This window comes from Solea solea, chromosome 5 (assembly GCF_958295425.1).
Source record: "Solea solea chromosome 5, fSolSol10.1, whole genome shotgun sequence".
Classification (NCBI taxonomy): Eukaryota; Metazoa; Chordata; class Actinopteri; order Pleuronectiformes; family Soleidae; genus Solea; species Solea solea.
This window is the reverse complement of record NC_081138.1, coordinates 28,547,294-28,571,754: the sequence shown is the minus strand read 5'-3', so window position 1 is coordinate 28,571,754 and position 24,461 is coordinate 28,547,294. Positions and strand designations below refer to the sequence as shown.

Genomic DNA, 24,461 nt, shown 5'->3' with positions numbered 1-24,461 from the left:
TCTGCCATGACAGCCAAGCACTGTTTTATTTAATTATCATAACAGACCACCAACGGTGAGCCCAAGGCCTCATCTACTCCTCTGTGATTTATAAACCACTCAGTGAACACAAGGCCACTCACTGCCTGGCCAACCGTGATATTATTTGGTGTATTAACCCATAAATGTGTGTATGGTTTGGCAGGCGGCTACAGTTGCACGTTAAACCCTGAACCTGGGTGAAGGCCAAACATCAGCACCCAGGAAAGACGGAGTAAGCGCGGAGATCACATCCTCATAAAATAGATAACGCCGCTAAATAAAGCCCTCAAATAAATACCCAAACATGCACGTGTCACTGCCGTTTTATTTTCTGACAGTGTGATGGCAATGGATCACTGGCTCATAGACAAGTAGGGGAGATATGAGCCATGGCCAGGCCTTTGTGTTGTGTTGTGTTGCATGCGCTAAACGTCTCCATGGCAACTGCACATGGCCAGTGTCCCCTGATTGCCAGATAGAGTTGCCGTCCTTGACAGTGTACGAGGGGAAAAGGAGTGGAGCGCCGCGTTTCCAGCTTTACTGTGGAAAGAAGAGGTGACTCCGCGTGGCCTCGTACAATCTGTGAGATTAGGCGGTCAGATTATGTGGGAGACACATGTGGTTTGAGCCCTTTGTGCAGCTTCGTGACTGTCAGACAGTCTGCGTGTGTGTAACTGCAGAGAGTCACAGGAGAATACAATCTATTCTATTCTTTTCCTATCATGTAAATTGATATTATTTGTAAATGAATCATTCTCTGTGTGGTGTAAACACACCTACTTATCACAAACTCAACAGCCCCATCTGTGGGGGAATGTAAATGCATACACCTACCATTGCACATAAAATAAATCACTCCATTAAATTGCAGTTTGTAAGTTTGTAAGAGTAAAAATGTAGTTTTTTTAATTAAAAAATTTGATTTTCCAGCATTAAAGTGTCACTTACAAAAGAATAAACACAGATATTTGTTGAGATTCACGGAGGACATCTTTTTAACAATTTTAATTACTGCTAATTATGTATTTAATGACTCCATCGTTTGGTGTTGTGTACGTCTTATTTCTATGAATGATATGTGTGTGTACAAACATTGTTTATTCTTATTGAAATAACTCTCTGGGACCAAAAAAAAAATGTGTAATATATTATATTACAAAAAAATTGGTCCATACTCACTGTGTAATAATTCAAAACACAGTTACAAAGCACTTTGCTCGGCCCATAATAAAAGGAAAACAAGACCAATTTATAAAAGCGGACATAATGAGAATATAAAAGACTAAAACTAAATAAAATCTGACCTGACACATTTATGAAGATTCTTGTCATGAAGGCAAATGAACAGGAAGTTCCTCTCATCCATCATGAAGAATTAAGAGTCTCAAGGTTTCTCCTGAGCTGGTAGAAACTGATGTCGGTTGACTGTCAAATGTACAAAAGGACAAAGGACTCAGTTGGTTTGCAGTATTTTTTGCCAGAGCTGACAAATCTCTGCGTTCTCATCATTTCACAAACGCGCTCTGTGAAGGTTTTATTCTTCCCTTCCTTTGTCTCAACCGCAGCTTATTCTGCTGCAGGGTTTGCATTTCACGAGTTACTCAGATGTTGCTGTGTCTGGAAAAAAAATAAAACACTACAACAAGCAAATAGATATCCTGATGCTAAAAATACAGGTGGCTGACTCTATTTCTGAAGCTTGACCGCAATATCGTGTTACATGACCCATCGATCGGGGCTGAGGATGATGTGCCTTTCTCACGTATTCTCAGTCCCGATTAAGCTCCCTGATGCTATTTTAGACGTATTATTTAGCACTCGTTAAATATGCATTACACACACACACACACACACACACACACACACACAGAGAAGATGAATAACCGACATAGAATGACAGACAGAAATAAGTGACAGAACAAACAAACTGAAAGTAGGACAGAAACAAAATAGATGGAGGAAAGAAAGAAAATAGAAGTGAATGAAAAAGAAAGGAAGGAATTAAAACAATGGAAAGAAGGGAAAAGAAAGGAGGACAGAAAAAGGAGAAGAAGGAAGAAAAGACAGAACGAACAAAACGACGGGACAGAAAGAAGGGATGGGAAAGAGCGAGGAAAGGAACAAATGAAAAAGAAAGGTAGAGCGAAGGAACGATAAGAAGGAAATCAATGAAGGACAGAAGGAGGGGATGTAAGAAGAAAAGACAGAATGTACAAAAAGAGGGGACTGAAAGGCGGACGGAAGCAAATCAATAGATGAGGGGAAGAATGAAAATGAAGAATGAAAAGAAAAGAAAGGACTGAAAAAGAAGAAAAGACTGAACGAAAAGGGGAACAAATGAAATCAATTAAGAATGAGGGAAAGAAAGAAAAGGAATAAACTTGTGTCACCTGCATGGACACAAGTCTTTACCTCCCTGGAGATCCACTCTGCTCCAGGGGGCTCTGTCCATTATGCCATCTGGGTCAGGGCCTCCCCTGCCTGGACACAAGCCTGTCATGGCCCCTTTACCTCCATGGAGCATCCATGTGCTCCAGGCGGGGACTCTGTCCACTCTGGAGTTGAACCCAAACACGGTGGGGGACCCTTTGATGGAGGGTCACGTTTGCCGATGGGTCACTGGGTACAAGTGTGGAGGAGGTGGCGGCGGCCTGGACACAAGTCTGTCCAGGCTTCTTGTTTTTAGAATTTGCATTCAAGACATTAGAGGTCATTTGGAACTTCTCCCTTTGCAAAAAGCATCTTTTAATAAATCCCTTTGTCTACATATTATTTCCCTGCCTCAGTCTTTTCTATTGTTACACCCATCGTGTGTCCAATGGACAGACACACGGTGGACAAAGACAAGGTCGAGTGTAACTGATCGTCAGAGCAGCTCAGACGTGCTGAAGTCGGCCATTATCTACGAAATATACTTTATTTAGATTCCTCATTGTGATATATCCTTCCTTCCTGTCTGTGATTTATCTTTTACTCGTCCAGTTCAATAATGATCTGTCACAGAATGGGATGCAAAAAGAGAGCAGATGCTGCCACCTGCAGGTGTAGCTGCACTGGGTAATTAATGTAACATCATTTTGTCTGGAAAAAGCAGAAAATATAAATCTATATATATATATATATAGATTATATTATAATCTATATAATATAAATAAATATAGCACTATCAGTAAAAACATGTAGTTTTGGACTGTTAATAAAGGCTTTTAAACCCTTTCACATAAGCGCGCCCTGGTTTTCAAACCTTTTGCGGCATAAATTGTAGATTATTTTTAGTTGAATACATTTTATTATGTAATTTACTATTATGACACATATAAATATATATTCTGTGGTTTCCCTGCCTCAAATTTTAATCAGGTCTTTCTCTTTTTTTAACCTAAAAATATATATATAAATGTGTATCGATGTTCTTTATTCGATTAAATAAGGGTTTGTATTACAAAAAAAATTGTACATTAAATAAAAAGAAATTATGTTTTATTTGTTAAAATTTATTTTTTGCACACTCATCGATATGATCTTTTGATGTGATATTGATAAAGTTATTTTAAAGATGATGGGAGACTGGATCCTAGTAAAATAAAGTTTAAATAAATAGTAAAAATGTCACATTATAAAGTCCCTCCATTCAGCCTCACCTGGGATGTATTAAATTAGTAATTTACTGATAGTACTCACACTCTCACACTGGCCACGGCAGTTTCAAGGGCCATATACAACTCGAACCCAATGAAGATATCACAGGTAAATTATTAACGAGAATCACAGTGAATGATTTCTCTCTCTCTCTGTGTGTGTCTTTCACCCACTAAACGGGATTCAATGGATCCCAGTGCTGCTTATTCTGATCTGTGAGAGGGAATTTAAACCGGTGAATTTCATGCCCTTGTAAGCCGTCATCTGTCGTTCTGTGTATCACAGCTGTCGGAGCCCCTTTTACCCAAGAAAAATATCCCCACACGGGGAAAAGGAAGTCTTTCTAATCTGGTTTGAACGTAAAACTGTAAAGTTTAAGAGATAAAAGTCCTCAAATCCCAAATTATCAGTTACTTTTTTAGTTACTTATATAAAACCATCCTTCTCAAGCTCTAATAAATTTCGATTGTCTGTCACTCTCCTACTGCTACCACTACTATGTCACTTTATTCTTGCATATTTTTTGCTCTGGTTGTTTTTAACGCCTTTTATTTACAGTGTTTGTGGTTTAAGTTGTAATTTCAGATTTGTACACGTGTTATCATGCTTTCTTTACTTCTTTGTCCGTTTTAAGGCAGGAGCGACACTCATTTTTGTCGTACCGTTTCTAAACAGCTGAGTTTCCTTGTAAAGACAATAAAGAAAAAACAAAAATCTGATCACCAATTTAAACGACAAGGACTGAAACAGAATTTAAACTTTTATTCAACTCGGCAAACATGACCTCTTTTAATACATTACAAAAATATTCACACCACCCATAAATTACATTTTATAGTCGTTTCTCCTACGTCAATAACATAAAACAATCATGCCCCGATGCACATAAGTATTCGTGTGAGATTTGTTGCACAGGAAGTTCATCCCTGTCATAACTCTGCATTAGTTAAAAAAAAATAATCCAAAGTCCATCTAAATGAGGAGCAGCGTTACACGACGTGACCGTAACTCATCCAGATCACACAGCGAGGCCTCGCTCAGGCATCCCTGAACTGGACTGTGCGTATTTAGTTTTCCAAAGCAATGGATGTAGTTTCATATCAAGACTGAAGGTCCTAAAAAAGTAAGTTTCTGTGTTCTATGGAAGTTCAATGAAGTTTTTATTCAAAGTTATTTAAAGAAATAGTTTGGGTTTTTGTCCCTTGAGCTCTCGTGTCCAAACAGACCAGTTTAAGCAACTGCAGCTCTAATCCCACTCCACCACGAGCTCTAGAGAGGAACCGTGAATCCACCAGATCAACAAGGGATGAGCAGGGATCAGTTAAGGAGACTGAGGCCTTGAATCTGCAGACCAGTATGCAAAAAACCAGTACAGTCCACTACAGTGCTACAGGAAGATCTCATTTGTTGGTCTCATCCTACGACCAAAAAAATCTTACTTTTAATTTTCCATAAACTGCCGGCAAGTTTTCTTCTTCTGTACAAATCAAATTACTTAGAGGTGAACAAAAATCACACTCAAATTATTGCATCCACCGTTTTGTTTAATGCATCGACTTAATTCTTTGACTTCAGATTTGCTGAGGTCACGTTAATTGGAGGAACGCACTTTCCGTCCTTTGAGAGGCTGCGGAGGCCTGAAGTTATTTTCCATGCGAGTCCTCTGATCCTCTTCCTCTCCACTGAACTGCAGCAGGCGAAACTTGCCCAGCTGCAATTAAGAGAGAGACGGAAAATGAAGAAGAGGTTGATTAGACAAATGTTAATTACAACTTAAAGCTGCAGCACGGAGACCAGGGTTCCCACACCTTGGTTGACATCAAAGACTTTTCAAGGATGTTCCAGCACTTCAAATTCAAGAGAACAACTATACAAATAAAGCTTAAGATGGAAAGAGTCGCTTTGTCCATATCTCACCTTTTCTAATTGATGGTTCCTGAAAGTACACTTTGAGCACAGACTTCCAGACATTTCAAGGACTTTCCAGGACTAAAATTCAAGGAGCAAATGTGCTGAAACAGCTTAAGATGGTCTACTTACATCAAGCAATGCAAGGCGCATGAAACAGTAGGTGGCGTCGTAACAAACAAGGGAGACATGGACTTAAATATCAAGCTCTTGCACAAAATTCAAGCACTTTCAATGACCACGTGTCCATTTAGGACAATTTAAAAAAACTTTAAGTTGTCGCTGATGTTATTATTCTGCCTCGGTTTGGTCTTTGTGAACAGAAATGATGCGACGTTATCGGTTTGCTGCGTACTTCGTCTGAAAACAGGCTCCGTCAGGCAAAACTATCAGACCCGACTGAGGAAGCATTTGTGTGTATACAGTACAGCAGCAGAGCAGAATTAGTGACATCTAAAAAAGTGACACTGCTGAAAAATCCGCTCCATCATCGCTTCAGAATGCAAAGCACAAGCTCTAGGCTGATTTCTGTGGAAACACGGCAGACCCTTCCCTTAAGTACATATAAAATGGTTATTCAAAGGCTATGCAAACCAAATTTTTATTAGTAGTAAATTAAATTTCTGCAAAACCCTAACTCTTTAAATATCATTCTTAAAACGTCTCGTTAGATATTAGTTTTTTCCCCCTGTTGCGTCTCCACGTATGTATTCCACAGTTAAAGCCCTGCAGTCATCCATCCTTCTGGATAATCAGCTGGTGAGGATAAAAGGCTTCGAGCCTGGAGTCATAAGTTGTGGAGGCCGGTCGCGCTGAGCTTTACGCCTCATCAACAGCTGATTTTAAAACTCTCCTTTTCCCAAGCACGAGACAACAAGAGATTAACAGACGGGGGGGGGGGCGAGAGTTAAATCCAAAAAGACTTGACAACAGTCGCCACAGGAGACCTGGAGGGGACTGTGCTGCAGTTAATCATGTTCATGATAACACTCAAAGGCCAGGGGTTACCAGCCCTTAACTTTGTGGATTTAAAACAAAACAAAAACATGTCAACCATACACGGGGCTTCCTCCATGACTGATGTGGAGCCCCTTTGTTGTGATCTCCAAATATAAGCACGTGTACTTTAGCCAAACACTGGTTTTATGGCTCCAGTCCGTCGTAAAAACCTGACACACTGATCCAGTGAACTTTGGTCTGGTGGAGCCGAGCTGTTCGACCTTCATTATGCCCGCACAGAACAGGAAACCCGGCTTTCACAGATGACCGATCAACTGCAGCACTGGTGCTTCCAGATAAGCTCGTTTAGATCGTTTAGGGGATAAAAACAATGTGCATTGCTGCACGCTGACAAGAATTAAGCAGTAAATTACAAAGATAGCAGCTACCCAACGTGGGCGGAGTCATCACTGCACGGCTGCATGAAAGTGCCGTAACTTCGTTTTACACGCGACACACACAAACGAGTGACTAGTGACTTGTAAAGCAGTTGTTGAGCAGGTACTAAAAAATAAAAAAGTACCAGGTACTAGAGAGAAGAAGAAGAAGAACATGCTTCCTGGCACAAAGTTCAAGTGTTTGGGGAAAATAAGGTTTCCTGTGTACCTAATAAAGTGGCAGGCAAGTGAAAGTTAAAAGTAACCAGTTCTTTCATCCTCGACAATCAAACAAATAAATGTACTAATCACATCCTCAACGCTTCAGGATGTTTCATGAAATCAGAGGTTTATTGTGGTCACCTGTTTATCAGACACTATGATCGGCTCCTTCAGGACAATCCAGATGACGCTCTCATGTAGCGGGGGAGTGGTCAGTGATCCCAGGTAGGTCCAGTAGTGGAGGCTGCTGGGTAGCAGGCACTTGGGGTTGAAACCCTTGAAATCAGTGCAGCTGCCCTGTGAGAGAGGAACACACACACACACACACAGCTTTTAGATTTCATACCACTGCAATGACGTTGTTAAACTGATAATCAAAAGGTGTTAGCTGCGCTCACCTTAAACTTCACCATGTACAGAGCGTCTGTGATCATGTGGAGCCATCTGTGGTCGTCGCCCGTCTTTAATGAGAGAGAGAGAAAGAGTTTAATCTATTATAAATAATAATTTATTTATTTGGCAGTTTCTTCACTCTTTTACAATCACTACGGATGTCACACACACATTTCTCTGCAGTACCTCAAAACTAATACAAATATAGAGCAAAAAGACAACAAAAATAAATAACTGCACACTTTAACGTGAAATAGCTCACGTCTAGAAAGATGCCGAGGACAGCGAGGCCGTCGGGGGCTTCTGCCGCCTCCCCAAACGTCTTGTACTTGACTGCGTTCCAGTGAACTAAATGCAACTGGGAAAACACAACGGGAGTCAGTGTTAGTGAAATAAAACAAGCAAAATTATGCGCATATGAGGCACTTGCATGCCTCAAATCAAGAAAACGAGGCAGCCAAGTGGACCAGATGATGAGAAATAACCTTGATACATTGGTAAATTGTAATAATCTGGATTTATTTTAGGAACTATGTATTTTTTTTAACCATCTGCTTAATCTGTGGGTGCAAAAAAATGTTTTATCTACATCCAAGTGTGTACTAATGTCATAATTCAAAATTCCCCATATGGAATACATGGAGAGACATTTTGTGTCAAAATTAAATATATAAGACACTAAATATCTATTTAAATTTTAGTGGGATATTCATTAATTTTGGATGCTTAAAAGAGTAAAATACAGAACAAATACAAAGTCAAATGAATCTTAAACCACTGACCTCAGAGTCATAGCTGTTTCCTGCCACAGTGTGCTCGGAGCCTTGGCAACCCTTTTCGCCCCAGTGGAAGTGAAACTGTTTGAGTCTGTAGGGATTCTCCAGAGGGCCGCCGTGGATCACTGCACGTGAGGAAGACGAGGAAAAGGAACCATGGTTCACACACACATTCATTTTCAGCAGGCGTCTCGTCTGCAGCATCACACACACAGCTCTGGTTCTACGACTGTACATCGCACATTCACAGACGCACACCCGACAGTCAAAGCTACGACAGGACGAGAAAAACAACACACCGACCAAAATATTACCAACAAACGTTGGACTTGGTCGACGGTCCTGACCTTGTAAGGTTTTCCTGCTAACAGACAGTATGGGGCAGTGGAGACGATCCCCAATCTTAACCATCACAACGACTGTGAAGCTGTTAAATTAACTGTAGAAAGTCACTACAAAAATGTTGGGGTGCTGTATAGAAAAATGTTGATTATGTTCACGATTAATGGCGTCATCGTTTGGTCCATAAAATGTCAGATAATGCTGAAAAATGTTGATGATGTTTGTCAAACCTGGAAATGATGATCTTGTTTTGTCCATAAAGCAAAATGTTTCAATGTTCAATGATTTATTTGTTATATGGAGCAAAGAAACCAGAAAACATTCACATTTAAGAAGCTAAAACGATCAGAAATCTTCTTTTAATCATGAAAAAAAGCTTCAAACCGATCGGATTGAAGCTTTTTTTAATGTTTAATTTAATGTTGACGACAATTAATTTATCGTTTCAGCTCTAGTAGCCAGCCCTGTATATACAGTACATGTACAGTGAGTTATGTGCTGTTGGTAACCATGGTAACTTAGACATCGTGCGTCCATTACCAACAATGACGACTCGGGGGTTAACTTCTGTGATGTTTGCGATTCTTTCAGAGTGTCTCTGTTGATCTTTCATCGTATGTCGCGTACGGCATTGTCGTCGCTTTTAAACCCGAGCTGAAAGCTGAACATTGGTCTGAAAAGGAAACTCCTCTTTGTTTTATTCCGTCCTCCCTCTTTTCCTTATCGTCGGAACAATAAAAAGTGCCATTTGAGAGAATATCCTCCGTGTGTTTGCTCAGACCACAGGTGAATGAATGTGTGACCACAGGAGCTGTGCACTTACCACATGGAGGGAAAAGTGTGCATTCACTTCACGTCTGTACGTTCATCAATTGTCATTTGCCTGCTTTATGGAGACTGCCGTAGCCGAACAGGCTCACGTTTCTGGGTTTATCATTCATGACATAATAACGGGGTGGTAAACACGGATCCACCCAGAGATAAAAGCAAAACGGAGTCACAATAAACACCGAGATCACCTCAGGTTATTATCTCTTGTCCGGCAGACAGACTCTCATACAGCTAATCGCCGGATTCACTTTCCTGCAGCGTAATCAGAGGCTTGATTATGGGCAGCGATGCACAGCGTTTGCACTTTCTTCACAGAAACAGGGCAATCACACCTTTTGTAATGGATGGTTCCTGAAAGTTACACTTTACACAGCACAGACTTCAAGTGGCTGCATGAAAGAAGTGGACTTTTCAAGGGCTTTCCAGGACCATTTCCCTCCAATTCAAGGAGCAAAGAACACCCTCTGCATCTGGACAAGTCAGTCTTTGTCATTTTAAGCGTGTCGTCATTTGCTCTCTCTTGCTTAACTTTACTCGCTCATTGTTCTGCACGGAATCTCACGTCAACACCGCTAGTAATTAGGACTCGACGTTTGTCAAGTCTACATACATCAAGCAATGCAGGGCATGAAACAGTAGGTGGCGTCATAACAAACAAAAAGGGAGACATTTACGTAAATATCTTTCCATGAACTTCTTTCTTGCACAAAATTCAAGCACCTTCAATGACCCATGATTCTTTAGACTAAACTTTCAAGGATCCCTGACCTCACGTTCTACTGAATAAGAGCTGAAACTATAGAGGCTGACACCATTAACTCCTCAGGAAAACATTAACAACACATAATAAATCACGTGCGAAGCAGAAGCTCATTTTCCCATAGATTTCCATTCAAATTGACTTTTTCGTTTCGCAACCCGGTGCCTGTTCAAAATATTGCTCCTTTCAGCAGAAGTTAAAAAAGCACTATGAGCTATAATGGGCTGACTGCAAATATCAGGAGTGCGATTATCACTGAAGAACTGTGAACTCTGTCAATTATTGCATGGCGATAAATCAATTTTATGCAGCCATAGGTCAACGACTCTGCCAAGATATTTCTCCAAGATGTTTCAGCTCCTCCAAAATCTAAAGTTAGGTGTGGTCGCCGAGACTGGTAGATTTGTGCGTAGCTGTGATTGTTGCTTTCACTCGCTTTGCTTTGGCAATAATAACTTTAATTCTAGACACTTAAAAATTGTAGTGTGTTTGCACGCCCATGAAAAGTTTAAGAAATTAATTCTGCTCAAAAAAAACAGACATTCAGAAGTTTAATTGTATAAATACTTCTTGTACCCGCCCGTCTCTGCACTGCTGCCGTATACAACAATCAGGTCTGATAGTTTTGCTTGACGGAGCCCATTTTCAGATGGACACGCAATAAAAACAATAATCTTTTCTGGTCACAAAGACCAAACAACAACGTCAATAACGACAAACATCACCAAAAGTTACGCACACGTGTAAACAAAAATCTTCAGATTTTATTTGTTACCTGAACGATTGTCCATGTCTTCAAACTCAACGACAAAAGAGTGTCCATTGTTGGTGATTTTGAGGGACGTGCACTGGTCGTAGTGGAGGAAGATGGGGCCCAGACTGGGGTCATGTGGAGCCTTCTGAGGGACGATGTCTATGGGAGACTGACGCGTCCCCTGAGCCACGGGGAAGTTCTCGTGCCACACAGAAGGGCCTTGACATACAAGACAGAAAATAACTTTTTCATACTTTACAGAAAATAAATTAACCAAAAAATAACCTCTATTATTATCATTATTATTTTCTTGTATAATGTGACATACATTTAAATGTGAATATTCATTGCTGTTTAACGTTTTATTCAGTTGAATTGTCAATTTTACACCTTATTTAATTACTTTTGTATAGCTGTTGGAGTGACTCTCACATTTTACTTTACTATATTTTATTGTTTTACTTTATAGTTTATAAGGAGTCAGGTTTCATAACGTGTCAGTTATTAGTTGAGCTGGTGAAACTAAACTACTTGATTCCCTCACACACTTATTAAGTATTATTCATCCATCTGTCTACTATAAACTGAGCAGAAATAACTCCAGTATCTCTCATAACAGCCTCAATTCTTTGTGGCATAAAGTACATAAATGGTGATATAGTTATGTGAATTATTTTTAATTTATTTATCAATGTTGACAAAAGAAACTCCAAAAATTATGGCATATTATGCCACTTATCACTGACCTAAAAACAAAAACTAGGGCTGCAACTAATGATTATTTTCTCGATTATTGGAGCTTGTTTGGTCTGTAAAATGTCAAATCTGGAAAATAATGACGTTCTCAAATGTCTGGTTTTGCCCACCAACCAAAAATTCAGTGTTAATGATTTATTTTTGTAATGCAAAGAAAACAGTCACATTTAACGAGCTGTAAAAGCACAGAAAGTGGTTTTAATTGTTTGTCCCTAAACAGAAACAGAAACATGCATCATAAGCAGTGTGAATATTATATACAGAGACATAATTAAGTGCCTGAGAGGTGTGAATGTGTCCCTATTACAACGCTCCACAGCGACGAGTCTAGTTCATGTCACCACAGTGAAACCCTGTGAGTGTGGACCTCTAATCCCGCATTAACAGCCGTGTTAACATGTAGGTTAAAGCCTGATTAAGACTCCAGTGGATAAAACACAGACACACAGAGAGACATAGAGAACACACAGCTGAAACAGAGGCTGATAATTGCCTCCACAGTGGACGGTAGACTCCAGAGCCTGGAGGTGGATGCTGCAAGAACTTACCGTCCTCTTTTCCATATCCCCAGTGATTCCCTGGCATTGTCCCCGTTTGTGGAGTCAAGTGTGTGCAGTCAGTCACCCAGTCAGTCGCTGTGAGGCTCACACATGAATGAGCCGCCTGCGATATCCATCACGTTTATGCTGCTGAGGCCAAAGGCGAACAACACGGGGAGGGGCAATCCGTTTGATCCCTGATACCTTGATGACACGCGCCCCACAGCCACGCCCACACATACATTCATACCGCATTACATGGGACACTAAACTAACTCTGACCATTTACTGCTGAACACCAGACCTTAACCTCACCACACATCATATTAAACTTAACACTCGTGATAACAAGGTTCTGATTAGTTTCTGCCTCATTAAACTCATTAAAACCCTATTTAATCCGCTTATGGACTGACAGCACCCTCTAGTGGCGAGATGCAGTACATGCTGAGAGTTACTTGAAAAGGCAACTTGTGTTGTAGAGGGCCAATCCATGCCATGTGGCCTGCCACTTAATGTCAAGTAATAATGACTTAAAGCTGTATGTTTGTTTATCATTAGATTATTTTTTCAAATTTTTTTCTGTGAACTACACACTGTTCCATATCGACACAAATGCTTTTATTTTGAAATTCTGTGAAACATCATCACAAAAGGGAACATTGTTATGTAATTTTAAGCTCATACCTTTACTGAAAGTTTGACTTTTGTTTTTCCATTTAACCGGCCCCTCCTGACCAGACTCACACTGTTCCATATCAACACAAATGCTTTTATTTTGAAATTCTGTGAAATATCATCACAAAAGGGAACATTGTTATGTAATTTTAAGCTCATACCTTTACTGAAAGTTTGACTTGTGTTTTCCCATTTAACCGGCCCCTCCTGACCAGACTCACACTGTTCCATATCAACACAAATGCTTTTATTTTGAAATTCTGTGAAATATCATCACAAAAGGGAACATTGTTATGTAATTTTAAGCTCATACCTTTACTGAAAGTTTGACTTTTGTTTTTCCATTTAACCAGCCCCTCCTGACCAGACTCACACTGTTCCATATCAACACAAATGCTTTTATTTTGAAATTCTGTGAAATATCATCACAAAAGGGAACATTGTTATGTAATTTTAAGCTCATACCTTTACTGAAAGTTTGACTTCCATTTAACCGGCCCCCCCTGACCAGACTCAATGCTCAGTGGCCCCTAGGTCGTTTGAGTTTGAGACCCCTGCACCCCTGAACATCCATCTCACTCACATGGTGACTGTGGCTGCCCTCAGCAGACGGTCCAGGTCAATCAAATCAAGGACAAATAGACTGAAAATGAGTTTGAATGCAAAAGCTATAACAACACTGATGTGTTGGAGCTATGATTTTTTTTAGTTTTGTCCTCATTCAAGGCTCAAGAGATTTTATTTGCAATTATTATTAAACACACAGTTACAGTACCGCGTGTCTATGAATGTATGTGCAGGCCTCTTGAGTCAACAGTGTAAATGAAATATAATGTTAACAAGTTGATTTTGCAAAATATGTCCCCTTTAAATAAATAGAATCAAATACTATAAAATACAATAATAACAGTATCATTTGCATTAGTTGGAGTCGTTTGTAATACATAGGGGTAGGAATTACCTCCAGTGTGTGTCTTATTGTATTGAGACATTTTATTTCGAGTTTTCTGTTGAAGATGCTGTATAAACAGAAACAAACAATACGTCTTTGTCTGAGAGTCTTTGAGCTCAGCAGAGGTAGAGTGGCTTCCTTTGTCACCCACTTAGTTCTCTTCAATTCCCTTGTCATGAAAAGGAACTGAATGACTGCAACATGTCACTAACCACGAAACATACAGTCTCTGGGTGTAGATTCGAAAGGAACAATGTTTTTCTCATGCTGCAGCAGCAGGTAATGGTACAGGGTGGAGTCGACCATTTTCTTTACATGTACGACAGTCTTTGATCAGCGTTTCCACCTGTTTGTTCATTTGTGGCCACCAGTACTTTTCTGTTTTGTGCAGACAATAATGGGTTTCTGTGAATTTTTCTTTTATCTTTATTTTCTGTAGAGACTGACGTACATAAAGCAGTAAGAACTTGGCAATACAATCAACATATTTACGATGTACATGTGTCACTTCATCACGTGAGCTTGGTTAGCACAGGGCGGGAGTGACATTTAGCTTGTTATAAAATAACCACAGCATATACTGTACATTGAATTTCGGCAACTATATAAAATTATAGAAACTGTATAAAATCAACATCAATACTGACACATAGAGGACAATGGTGGTACTACTGCTACTATCATACCAGTCATTCTTTAAGCTCTCTGCACAATTTAATTATTATTATACCCACACTACTGCTACTACAGAATATACTAGATATATGATACTCTTTGTAAAGTATTTGTTACAACAAATTAATCAAATTATTCTTCCTTCAGCTCCCTGTATATTTAAATTGTTATTTCCTTTTGTCAATGAATGATCAAAATAAATAAACAAAACTAATAAAAGCATATATTGTCAATGTATAGTTAATACAATGACTTTGTATAAAAACAATGCAGGGGAGACCCTGTCTGCAAACTATAATATTAATGTAGAATTAAAAATGATGCAAAATATAAATAAGACGTAGAATTAAATCAGGAATAGTGATTAAAAATGTGTTTGGCTTGTACCATGACTACTATTGTGTGTAGTGTTGTGATCCAGGTTATTATTTCAGATTCAGTTTTTAATTGTAATTTTAAAAATGCATTTTACAAAGTTTATCTTGTGATGTTGAATGAAAATTTGAAGATGTCACCTTGGACTATCAGGTAATTAATGATTAACTAACTTATCCAAAAAAACTGAACTTGATTAATAGCATAAGATCTCACTAATCAGGCCCGTCTCATATTTCATTTATATCATTTAAATTGACTGTAATCTGCTTTCAAGCCACATGATGGCAGTGTCCACCTTTAGAAAATCTTATTCACCTTCAGCACATAATGAGATACAGTAGGTTTGTGTATATTCTGTTTACTCATTGTCAATATGGCTGTTTTTTTTCCAATTATCTTTATTTTCTTATTTTTGCTATTGGATATTCAGATATTCAAAAATGTATTTTGTTTGTTTTTACTCATGTATCACTGAAAAGAATTATGGATAACACTATATAATACAGTGTAAATACCCAACATGTATTGTCTTTTTCTTTCAGATTTACTGTGTAATTTCTCACGGTAAGAACAGTACATAAAAGTGGCAATTGGTCATTTTTAGATTAAGATTAAGATTATACTGTAAATTGTCTTGTACTTAATGACTAGCTGGTACTACACATGGTATATTTAGGGTAAAGGAGTAATACATGATAGCACAAGTACCCTAAGGATAAGTTGGACAGTAAGTGTACAGCAATTTATGCTTTTTTGATTGGTCAAATAGTAAGTGGCTCAATCTCAATTCCCAAACATCTCTATTTGTTTGTGCTTGTATCGTTAGCATCATTTTTGTATTGTTTGATGTGATATGACAAAAGCACATATGATAAAAACAGATTTGAGCAACTCTTACATCCATCTTAATGGTTATTTAAGTATATTTTAAGTATATACATGTCTTTTAGAAAAGTTGGCCCTGTGATGGACTGGCGACCTGTCCAGGGTGAACACCGAATGAATGAATGAATAATAGAAAAGTGATAATAACTGGTAGTAAATAACCTGTTGTATACGTATAAAATATAAGTATATATATAATAATAATAATAATAATAATAATAATATATAAGTATAAAACAACTGTAGCATCACTTGTTTAGTTTTCAGCTGCCTGTCACTTGCAGATTTGGGTGAAGCAAACGATGACTGTGTGCTAAAAGTATGCAGTTGACTGTTTTCGGGCTGTGGCCCTCGTCATCCTCTGAGCGATCGGCTCGCAGGGTCTCGCCCACATTAATCACCCTCACTTGCAGCTTGTTAAGCTGAGATCAGGGAACAACTGTGGTCGTGGCTCATGGGGAAAGAAGCAGCTCTGCTAAGAACTGACACAAAAAAAGATAAACGCTGAGACGCTATCTGGAGGAAAAACAACACTTAAAGCAGCCTCTGCTCTGATAATTCTGTCAGATGTAATCACAGGACTAGTTTTTTGGGGTGTCAAAACGCAGGCATCTCTGGCCAGTTTCAAAGTGCAGGAAATGAGCTGCTGGAAATGTTATCTCTGCTCTTTCCTACACACTTTCTGCATCTTATCTGATTCAGTCAGTAAACAAACAGAGAGTGAAAGTGTGCCTCCCTCCGGATAACAAGTCCATACAACTATTGCAAATGAACATAGAAGCTGTTTTTACCTGTGACACGAAGTGAATTTTCAAATGAATAAAGTTATTTTGTTGCTTCTATTACGTCCCTCCGGATTTTCTCTGAGTCACACGGACCTCGCCCCGAAACAACTCACCAAAAACAACAATGACCTAGTGTGTGATGCCATTCTTTTGCATTCGTGAGGCCTGCTGATGATCACATGCTGTCAAACGTGTGAGGTCACCGTTTGACCTCTGACCCATCATTAATGTCAGCAGCAGCTGGCAGCCTGTGTTCCCGTGTAAGCAGTTTTTGGGAGGAACATAAGCTGGGTCCGTTTTTGAGTGATTCTCTTTGTCCCTGGTTACACTCACTTTATTTAGTTTTAAAGCAGCAGTGACAAATTGGCTAATTCTTCTTTTCTGTGTGAATAAAGTGAAAGTTGTCACTAATGGAATGCTGTATATTCACAAGAGAGCCATTCATTTTCAGGACTTGTGACTCAATGTGGACTCCATCACCGATGATTTGGCATTGACTGCATTCAGCCTCACATTTTGAAGACTTCTTTCTGTTACATTTTGTAAGAGGTCATGTTAATACTGCATGAGATATTAAAACATTTGTATATTAACACTGAGGTCTAGGCAATAATTAAACTATAATATATATTGCGATATAACGGTCTTCGATGTCTGTATAAATAATGTTTAATGTATTAATATAAATATTGTTGTTCTGTATCTTCTCAGACGTTTCAAACCACAGTAAAAAGTGACATTTTGAGCAGCTCCAATAGAGTTTAGCAAAGTTATAGTTGTTAAGTTGACACCAGTAGACCAAATCAAATGTGTTTCACATGTTATCACTTTCTATATCTTAGGAAACTTCCTGAGCATTTCTTGTATTGAATGGGATCATCCTAAAAATTAAAAAACATAACCTGTAAACAGTATTCAAAATTTCATACATTACAAAATGGTCTGACCTTCTGTTGGTCTCTGCTGGTAAGATGTATTTGTGTACCAAATACATCTAACTTACTTAGTTTATATCAGTTTGTAGATAAAGTAAGAGAGTCAAGGCTCTTATTTTATTTTATTTTATTTTATTTTATTTTATTTTATTTTATTTTATTTTATTTTATTTTATTTTATTTTATTTTATTTTATTTTATTTTATTTTATTTTATTTTATTTTATTTTATTTTATTTTATTTTATTTTATTCTATTCTATTCTATTCTATTCTATTCTATTCTATTCTATTCTCATTTCTTAACTGAGCTGTTGTGAATGTGTGTTTCCCCACTGGGGGAGGAATAAAGTCATTCAATCAGTCTTCAAAAATGGTTTGGTCACATGGAGAATGTTGAAGATGGAGCTGCCAGGCAGAAGGAAAAGAATAAGATCACAGAAAAGCTGGAGGCAGATGATCCAATGTGGCAACCCCTTGAGGAAGAAGCCAAAAGAAAAAGAAGTATAAGGTCATTAAATGTGATGTTATTCTGGCTCGATGTAGCATCCTCTGTGACACTGGCACAACAACAATGGCTGAATAAAAAGTTGTAACATAAACTGCATTTGCAGATATAAATAAACTCAGTTACAGTACAGAAACAGGCGACACTGTAGAGATGAATTAACATCTCTGAAGCATATGAATTTGATTCTACATGCAAACTTCATGCAGCTACGCAGGAAATAAACTCTTTGAAATAGTGACAACTGTGTCATTTTTGTTGAACGTTGACCTTTTTGATTTGTATGTCGGCTAGAAGTGGGAGCACTGGAGAACATCATGGAAATCATCACCATCACCATCTTCGGTGACTCAGACTCTGTCAACTGGCCATTTTAAGTCATCGACTCACAACTGACTCTTTGGGTTTACTTTATTTTGGGAATAAATGTGAAAGTATCTGTGTTGTATTAACCATACAAGTGAAAATAATCATTACAGACATTTCTGTTCCTACACGCTGGTCACAGTAGACGACCGTTCCTGTACACAGCATGCCGTAAACGCAGCCAGTGAAAACCCAACGCTTTGAATCGGTTTGGAATAAAAATCACCAATTTCATGAAGACTCCAACAAATTCATTCCCATCCAATTTTTTTTATAGAAAGTACTTAATATTCAATTGGTGCACAAAAAAAATAGACCCATGCCTTTTCATGCATTAATTAAGAAAATAGACAAATAATAACGAACGATAATTAATTGCAGCCTCATGTGCGATATCTATAAACTCAGTCATGCGATTAAACTCGCTCACTGAATAGTAGCCTCCATGAAATTGCCACCGTGTTCAGCTGCAGCTCATTTCCGCTGATCTAATTAAACCACATCGCTGATAAACCACAGACATCATTACACATGAGCTGCCTTTAAGAATACAACACTATCACACTTTGTCAGTGTGCTTCATTATCAGAGCCTGTACCAAAACTGAGCGCCTGCAGCCTGAGTCCATGCACCCATACTGTATACGGGGAGTGCATTTGTTAGTGCATGTGTGTGCATTCCTTGAACTCAGCCAGTGACATGAAACAGGAAATGATAAACATTCAGACTAATCCTCAGGTTCTGTGGCTTTGGTTCGGATCCAGAAAATTAAAAAAAGGCTGAACTCTTTGGATTCTTTCATAGAATAAACTTGAGTGCTGATGAGCCTGAGGGTATCAACTTAAAACACGCACACTCGCTCACTCCGAGACATACTGTACACACACACACACACACACAAATGGCATTGTATGACAAAGCAGCCTCTGACCTTGACGTGCCTTAATGGAACAATTAAAGTTGTGTAAAAAAAACACACACACACAAAAAGAGCCTCGAGTACAAGAGCATGAAATTGTTCCTCGTTTCAATGTTATCAGAGTCACACAGAGTTCAGATCTGGGAGGAAACAAAACAAGACTTGGCCACTGACTGAGTGGTGTTGCAGCACTTTTACTGACTGGCACGCCAAAATCTACATGTATGTTTCTCCCGCGCGCGCAGAGGAGGCAACACGTGAGTGCGGCTCAGGTTCGCAAACAAATGCACACAAACAAAAAGAGACCAACTGGACTTTTCTTTTTCTTTTCTTTCCTTTTTTTTTTGTTTCATCCGCCTGTTTCTGTTTCCTGCTTCCACAAGTCAGGAACTAGTGAGGACACGCTGTGGATGGGGAGTGAGCCAAGAGTCTCTGTTAAATGAGTATGCAGTAAGTTACTGTTGGCCGACGTCAGGGTAGAATAGATGACTGTGTGTGTATGTATACACACACAGTGGGCTGCAGTAGTAGGCTGTGGGGACACATTTAGAATCCAACCCTATCTTTGTGAGGACATTTCCACTGGTCCTCAAAGGGGTTTTTGAAGGATAAGACTTGGGTTAGACTCTGGTGTCAGTTAAGGGTTAGGTTAAGGGCTATTATTTGTTACCTCTTTAGGATGTTCCCTTGCATCAACACTGGTCTTGTCAACACTGTTAGTCCACATGGGGACTCCAAACCTGGAACCTAATGAGGCAGAGCTGGTTATGTTTAGAGCTAAGATTTGAATAGTGGTTAGGAAAAGGTTAGGGTTAGGCATTAGTCTCACTCCTCAACCTCGTACCCCAGCTTTGAAGGCCTGATGGGTGCCTTCAGAGCCTAATCTAAGGACCACTCCGGTGTACATGCCAGAAAAGTCCCAAATAGCTGACAAAATGACTATGCTACTCCAGTGGGAAGACTCACCTTACCCCCTAACTTCATCCAGCCATCACTAGTTCATGCCTAACCTGACCTCAGTTCATATGTAAATCCTACCTTTAACCTCAGAAATCTGCCTCTTTGGGACCAAAATTCAACTGGTCCCGATAAGTCAGTGTTTATACCAGATCCTAAAGAGGCCACAACAACAAGTGTACACACACACACACAGAGAGAAACATAAAAAAAAAGGAAAATACACTGTGTCCTGAAGCACAATGCACCCTGGAGTTTCTTTACCTCCTCCAAATCGTCATCTTTCCACTCTGTCTTTATCATTGAAACTAGGTCACTGTCAGTTCATGCCATTAGCTTCTGCTCCAAGTGTATGACGTTGTGAATGTGTGCGTGCGTGTATGCGTGCGCGTGTGTGTGTGTGTGTGGTACACGTTCTTGTTCAGTTAGTAGCCATGCTTATCTGCCACTTGGCTTAAGAACTTCCTTGAAATTGTTTGTTTTCATGCTCTCTGTCAGTGGAGTGGAAGCAAGACTGCGTGTGTGTGTGTGTGTGTGTGTATACGCATGTGTGCCTGCATGCGTGCATGTGAGAGTGTGTGTGTGACACAGTGTTGATGAGGGGGTGGGGGATTCCAGAACTTTAGCACGAGGCAGCAGGCAGATGTGGGAGACTTGAATCAAAACTGTTCTGTTGGCCAACTTCAAACGGCAACTTCTCCTCCAATGTTGGTCTCCTCATGCTTCCATTCCTCTGCCATTCCCTCATGCTTTGGCCAGCGGCTCGCACGTCTCCCCTGGATTTCGAGCTGAGGCTGAGATCAAAACTTGGATCACAGCTAACACCAGGAGGGATGATTCAGTGAATCTTTGTCATGCTGGACTTTCTGTTTGTAGTCCTGTAATCCTGGGCCTCTTCTGCAGCCCAACAAGAAAAAAATTAACAACACTAAATATTGTTTTGGCATGTTGATTATTCACAACTTTCACTAACTTTATTAAAAACAGCCCATAAATGGGATTTTAAAGCACCTTCTTGAAGTCCTGAAGACCCCAGCTGTTTTATATCCTGTCTCTTTGATTGGTGTTAACTTGGGAATTGTTTGATTCCTGTGGAGCAGCCAGCTACAAACCTTTAATTACAACTCTGATTGACACACTCATCTTTCTTTTTCCACCTAAGGGCCAACACAAAACGGAAAGTTCCACCAGCTATGATCCTCCTAAGATGTGTTCCAGGGTGGAACGTGAAGGGTCAACAAATCTGGTGACACCTGTTTTATTAGGTTCACAGACTGTGTATGACAAAGGTCAGTATATTTCTCTAATTATTTCTCCAACGTTCCTTGAAGCCCACCTGCAGTACCAACATGACCCACCAGGAGTCTGTGGGCCACACTTAAAGAATCCCTGCTCTCTAGTCTGACCCCAAACAACACTGTGTGCAATAACATATTGTAGATTTGTTTATCTTACGTTCGCCAACTCTTAAGTGCTGTAGTAACAACCGACGACTCTTTGCTCAACACAGCTTTTTCATACATTCATCTCCACATAAAAATTTTATTTCTTATGAACCCAGCAATAACTGTGCGGTAACTGAATAAACACAACATCCTTAAAAGTGCCTGTAAAGCAAATGCAGCGTTTCCCCCCTTTTCCACACACACACATATATGTGAAAAGTAGTGGCTGGCAACACTTTAAAAAAAATAAATGAAACTTAACTGTGGAGTAAAGAGTGAAAACTGTTTCCCTCCAGTCTTCTGTGCAGGATTCTTTAGGCGTGTCTAAAGTATGGCCACATGTAGCCACATGTAGTTAGCATAAGTCCTCCTCAAACACTGTAATGATATAAAAAAAAACACTGTAATGACATCAAAAAAAGGCTCAATATTTACCCATTCACTCAAGAATAACTGCACCGACTTGCGCACTACTGCCCGTTTGAGATCGAGCCGAGATGTCTTTGTCTTTAAAATATGTGTTTTAACTCGATGCAAAGACACAGAAAAACTCTGCCACTTTATTTCAAATTCCTAAAGATGAGGAAATTAAAGTAGAAAGGAAGAATGGGGAAAATGTTGCCTTTTTTTAAGCAAAACATCACATCTCCATCAGGCAAAACCTGTTTTATTCTACTTTTTAATTCATGTCTAAACTATTCATTATTGTACAGTTAATCTGTATTCAGAATAAAAGGCATTTTAAAAAAAAATGTTTTAATTCATCTAACAGGCTGGATGTTAATGCGGATGGGCCAGTTTTGGCCCTCGGGCCACCAGTTTCCGACCACTTCCTGAGTGTTTGTGTTTAAATTCTGTACTAACACTATGTTTGCGGTGTTTGGTCCCCACTAAAGCGGATAAACCAGTATGTGTGTGTGTGTGGCAGCCTTCACAGACTCACATCGATGTATAGTTGGATCAAAGCAGATATCAGTGCATTTCATTTTATATTCTCTGGAAACACTGATGAACGCACAGTGACGCTCCGTGTGGCCACTCCTCCAGCATCACAGAGAATTTTGCTTAATATTACATTATTTAAAACCTGACATTCAAGCACTTTTTGACATTTTTAATCATTCAAATCCGGCAACGTGGTCACTTTAAAAGGCACAGGCACTTTAAAACATGGAAGTGACGGAAGTGACAGGGCTGGGTATATGAAGGCAGGTTAATTGCTGGATGAGGAGCACCTGTTGATTCTGCTCTGTCTCTGACACACCTGAAACACTTCACTCATCAAACACACACACACACACACGAGAGGGGGAGGGGCACACACAAGGTAAGATGTATTGGGCTGAGTCTGGTTTAACAGAGAAAAGGCCAAATTCTGCAACGTGCGTCTGTAATATTGTATGTAGTTTAGTTTCAAATCCTCTTCACATCCTGATAGTCATCAATAAATAAAGTTGTCTGGGAACAGAAACATAATAAAATAAATCTGATGTAGTAGAAGGGTGGAAAAAAGGTACAACACCAGGCTTCATGGATACACCTACAGTCTGCTCTCTATATGATAATGGGTTCCTCCCTGGCCAAACCAACTGTTTCCATTATTTTTCTTTGCATTATTATGCTAACAGTCCATGAAACGACACTAAAATAAAAGCACCCAGGCAAAGGAAACAAAAATAGAAAAGTAAAATATCTGTATTTTCTTCCAACGGTGAAAGCATGTCAGTGTTGTTAATCTGTCACTTGGTTCACCCCCTTTTGTCTAGACCTAACTATCTCAACGACTGCACGTTATTATCAAATTTTACGGTTCCCAAAGGATGAATCCGACTGACTTTAAATAGACCTCGACTTTTCAGAGCCACCGACGGGTCAAATGAAATTGTTTCTAATTAGATTTCTCAACATTTGGTTATATTTATGTGATGTTATCTTTGATATTACATCGTCGTTGACAGCTACTTTGTCTGTCGCCCTCTTCACCTCACCTCCCCTTTTTTAATGAAGACGTCAGAAGCTGATGTCTTACTACAAAAGCCTTACACCGCTGTGTATGTTAACATATCCCATCTATTTCTATAGCGGCATGCAGCGTGTTTATGGACGTCTCCGTCTGTGCTAAGTGTCTCTTACAGAGGGTGGCAGCAAACCCCTGGCGGGACAACTCCACAGGGAATGTTTTCCATCCCTAAGATGGTCAGATTTGTGTGGGGGGACAATGACGCTGTATAAATCACATGCGGAGGGGGGGGGGGATAAGTGGGCGGCTAGACGAGCCTGCATGAATGGCTCAGACCAAAAATACGATCCAATGAGCCTCACAGGGAACAGACCCTGAATTAAACTGTTGTATATTCAGTCACAGGATGTTGACACATTAAAAAAGTACTTCATGAATGAATGGTCGAATTAATATCGTGTGTATGAAACTGTATCATCTACACAAGGTTAATGGGGGAAATATTTAATAAGGCATAATCTCATCTATGAGCTTCATTAAGCCAAAAGTTATTAGTCATTTGCTTTATTGCTGATTTTAATATGGCATCTCACCTATCTATGAAAGACCTAGGGCAGAGGTTTCAAACCTGTGGCCCGTGGGCCAATTGTGGGCTCCCAGTAGACAAATTATTTCTGTATGATTTTCTTTATCTACAGATTCA

General features: G+C 39.4%; 2 protein-coding genes across 2 annotated transcripts in view; both read right to left on the bottom strand.

The window, feature by feature from the left end:
* LOC131459778 (ATP synthase F(0) complex subunit C3, mitochondrial-like) overlaps positions 1 to 24,461 on the bottom strand; it is a 157,109-nt gene that overhangs the window by 53,111 nt on the left and 79,537 nt on the right. The window lies entirely within an intron of this gene.
* On the bottom strand, positions 4,403 to 12,486 carry ca7 (carbonic anhydrase VII). The gene is made up of 7 exons (XM_058629872.1): positions 12,327 to 12,486; positions 11,044 to 11,241; positions 8,342 to 8,460; positions 7,822 to 7,917; positions 7,565 to 7,627; positions 7,308 to 7,463; positions 4,403 to 5,371 (listed from the first exon to the last, which is right to left on the bottom strand). The coding sequence occupies exons 1-7, from the start codon at positions 12,361 to 12,363 to the stop codon at positions 5,252 to 5,254; spliced, it is 789 nt and encodes a 262-aa protein (XP_058485855.1). The 5' UTR covers positions 12,364 to 12,486; the 3' UTR covers positions 4,403 to 5,251.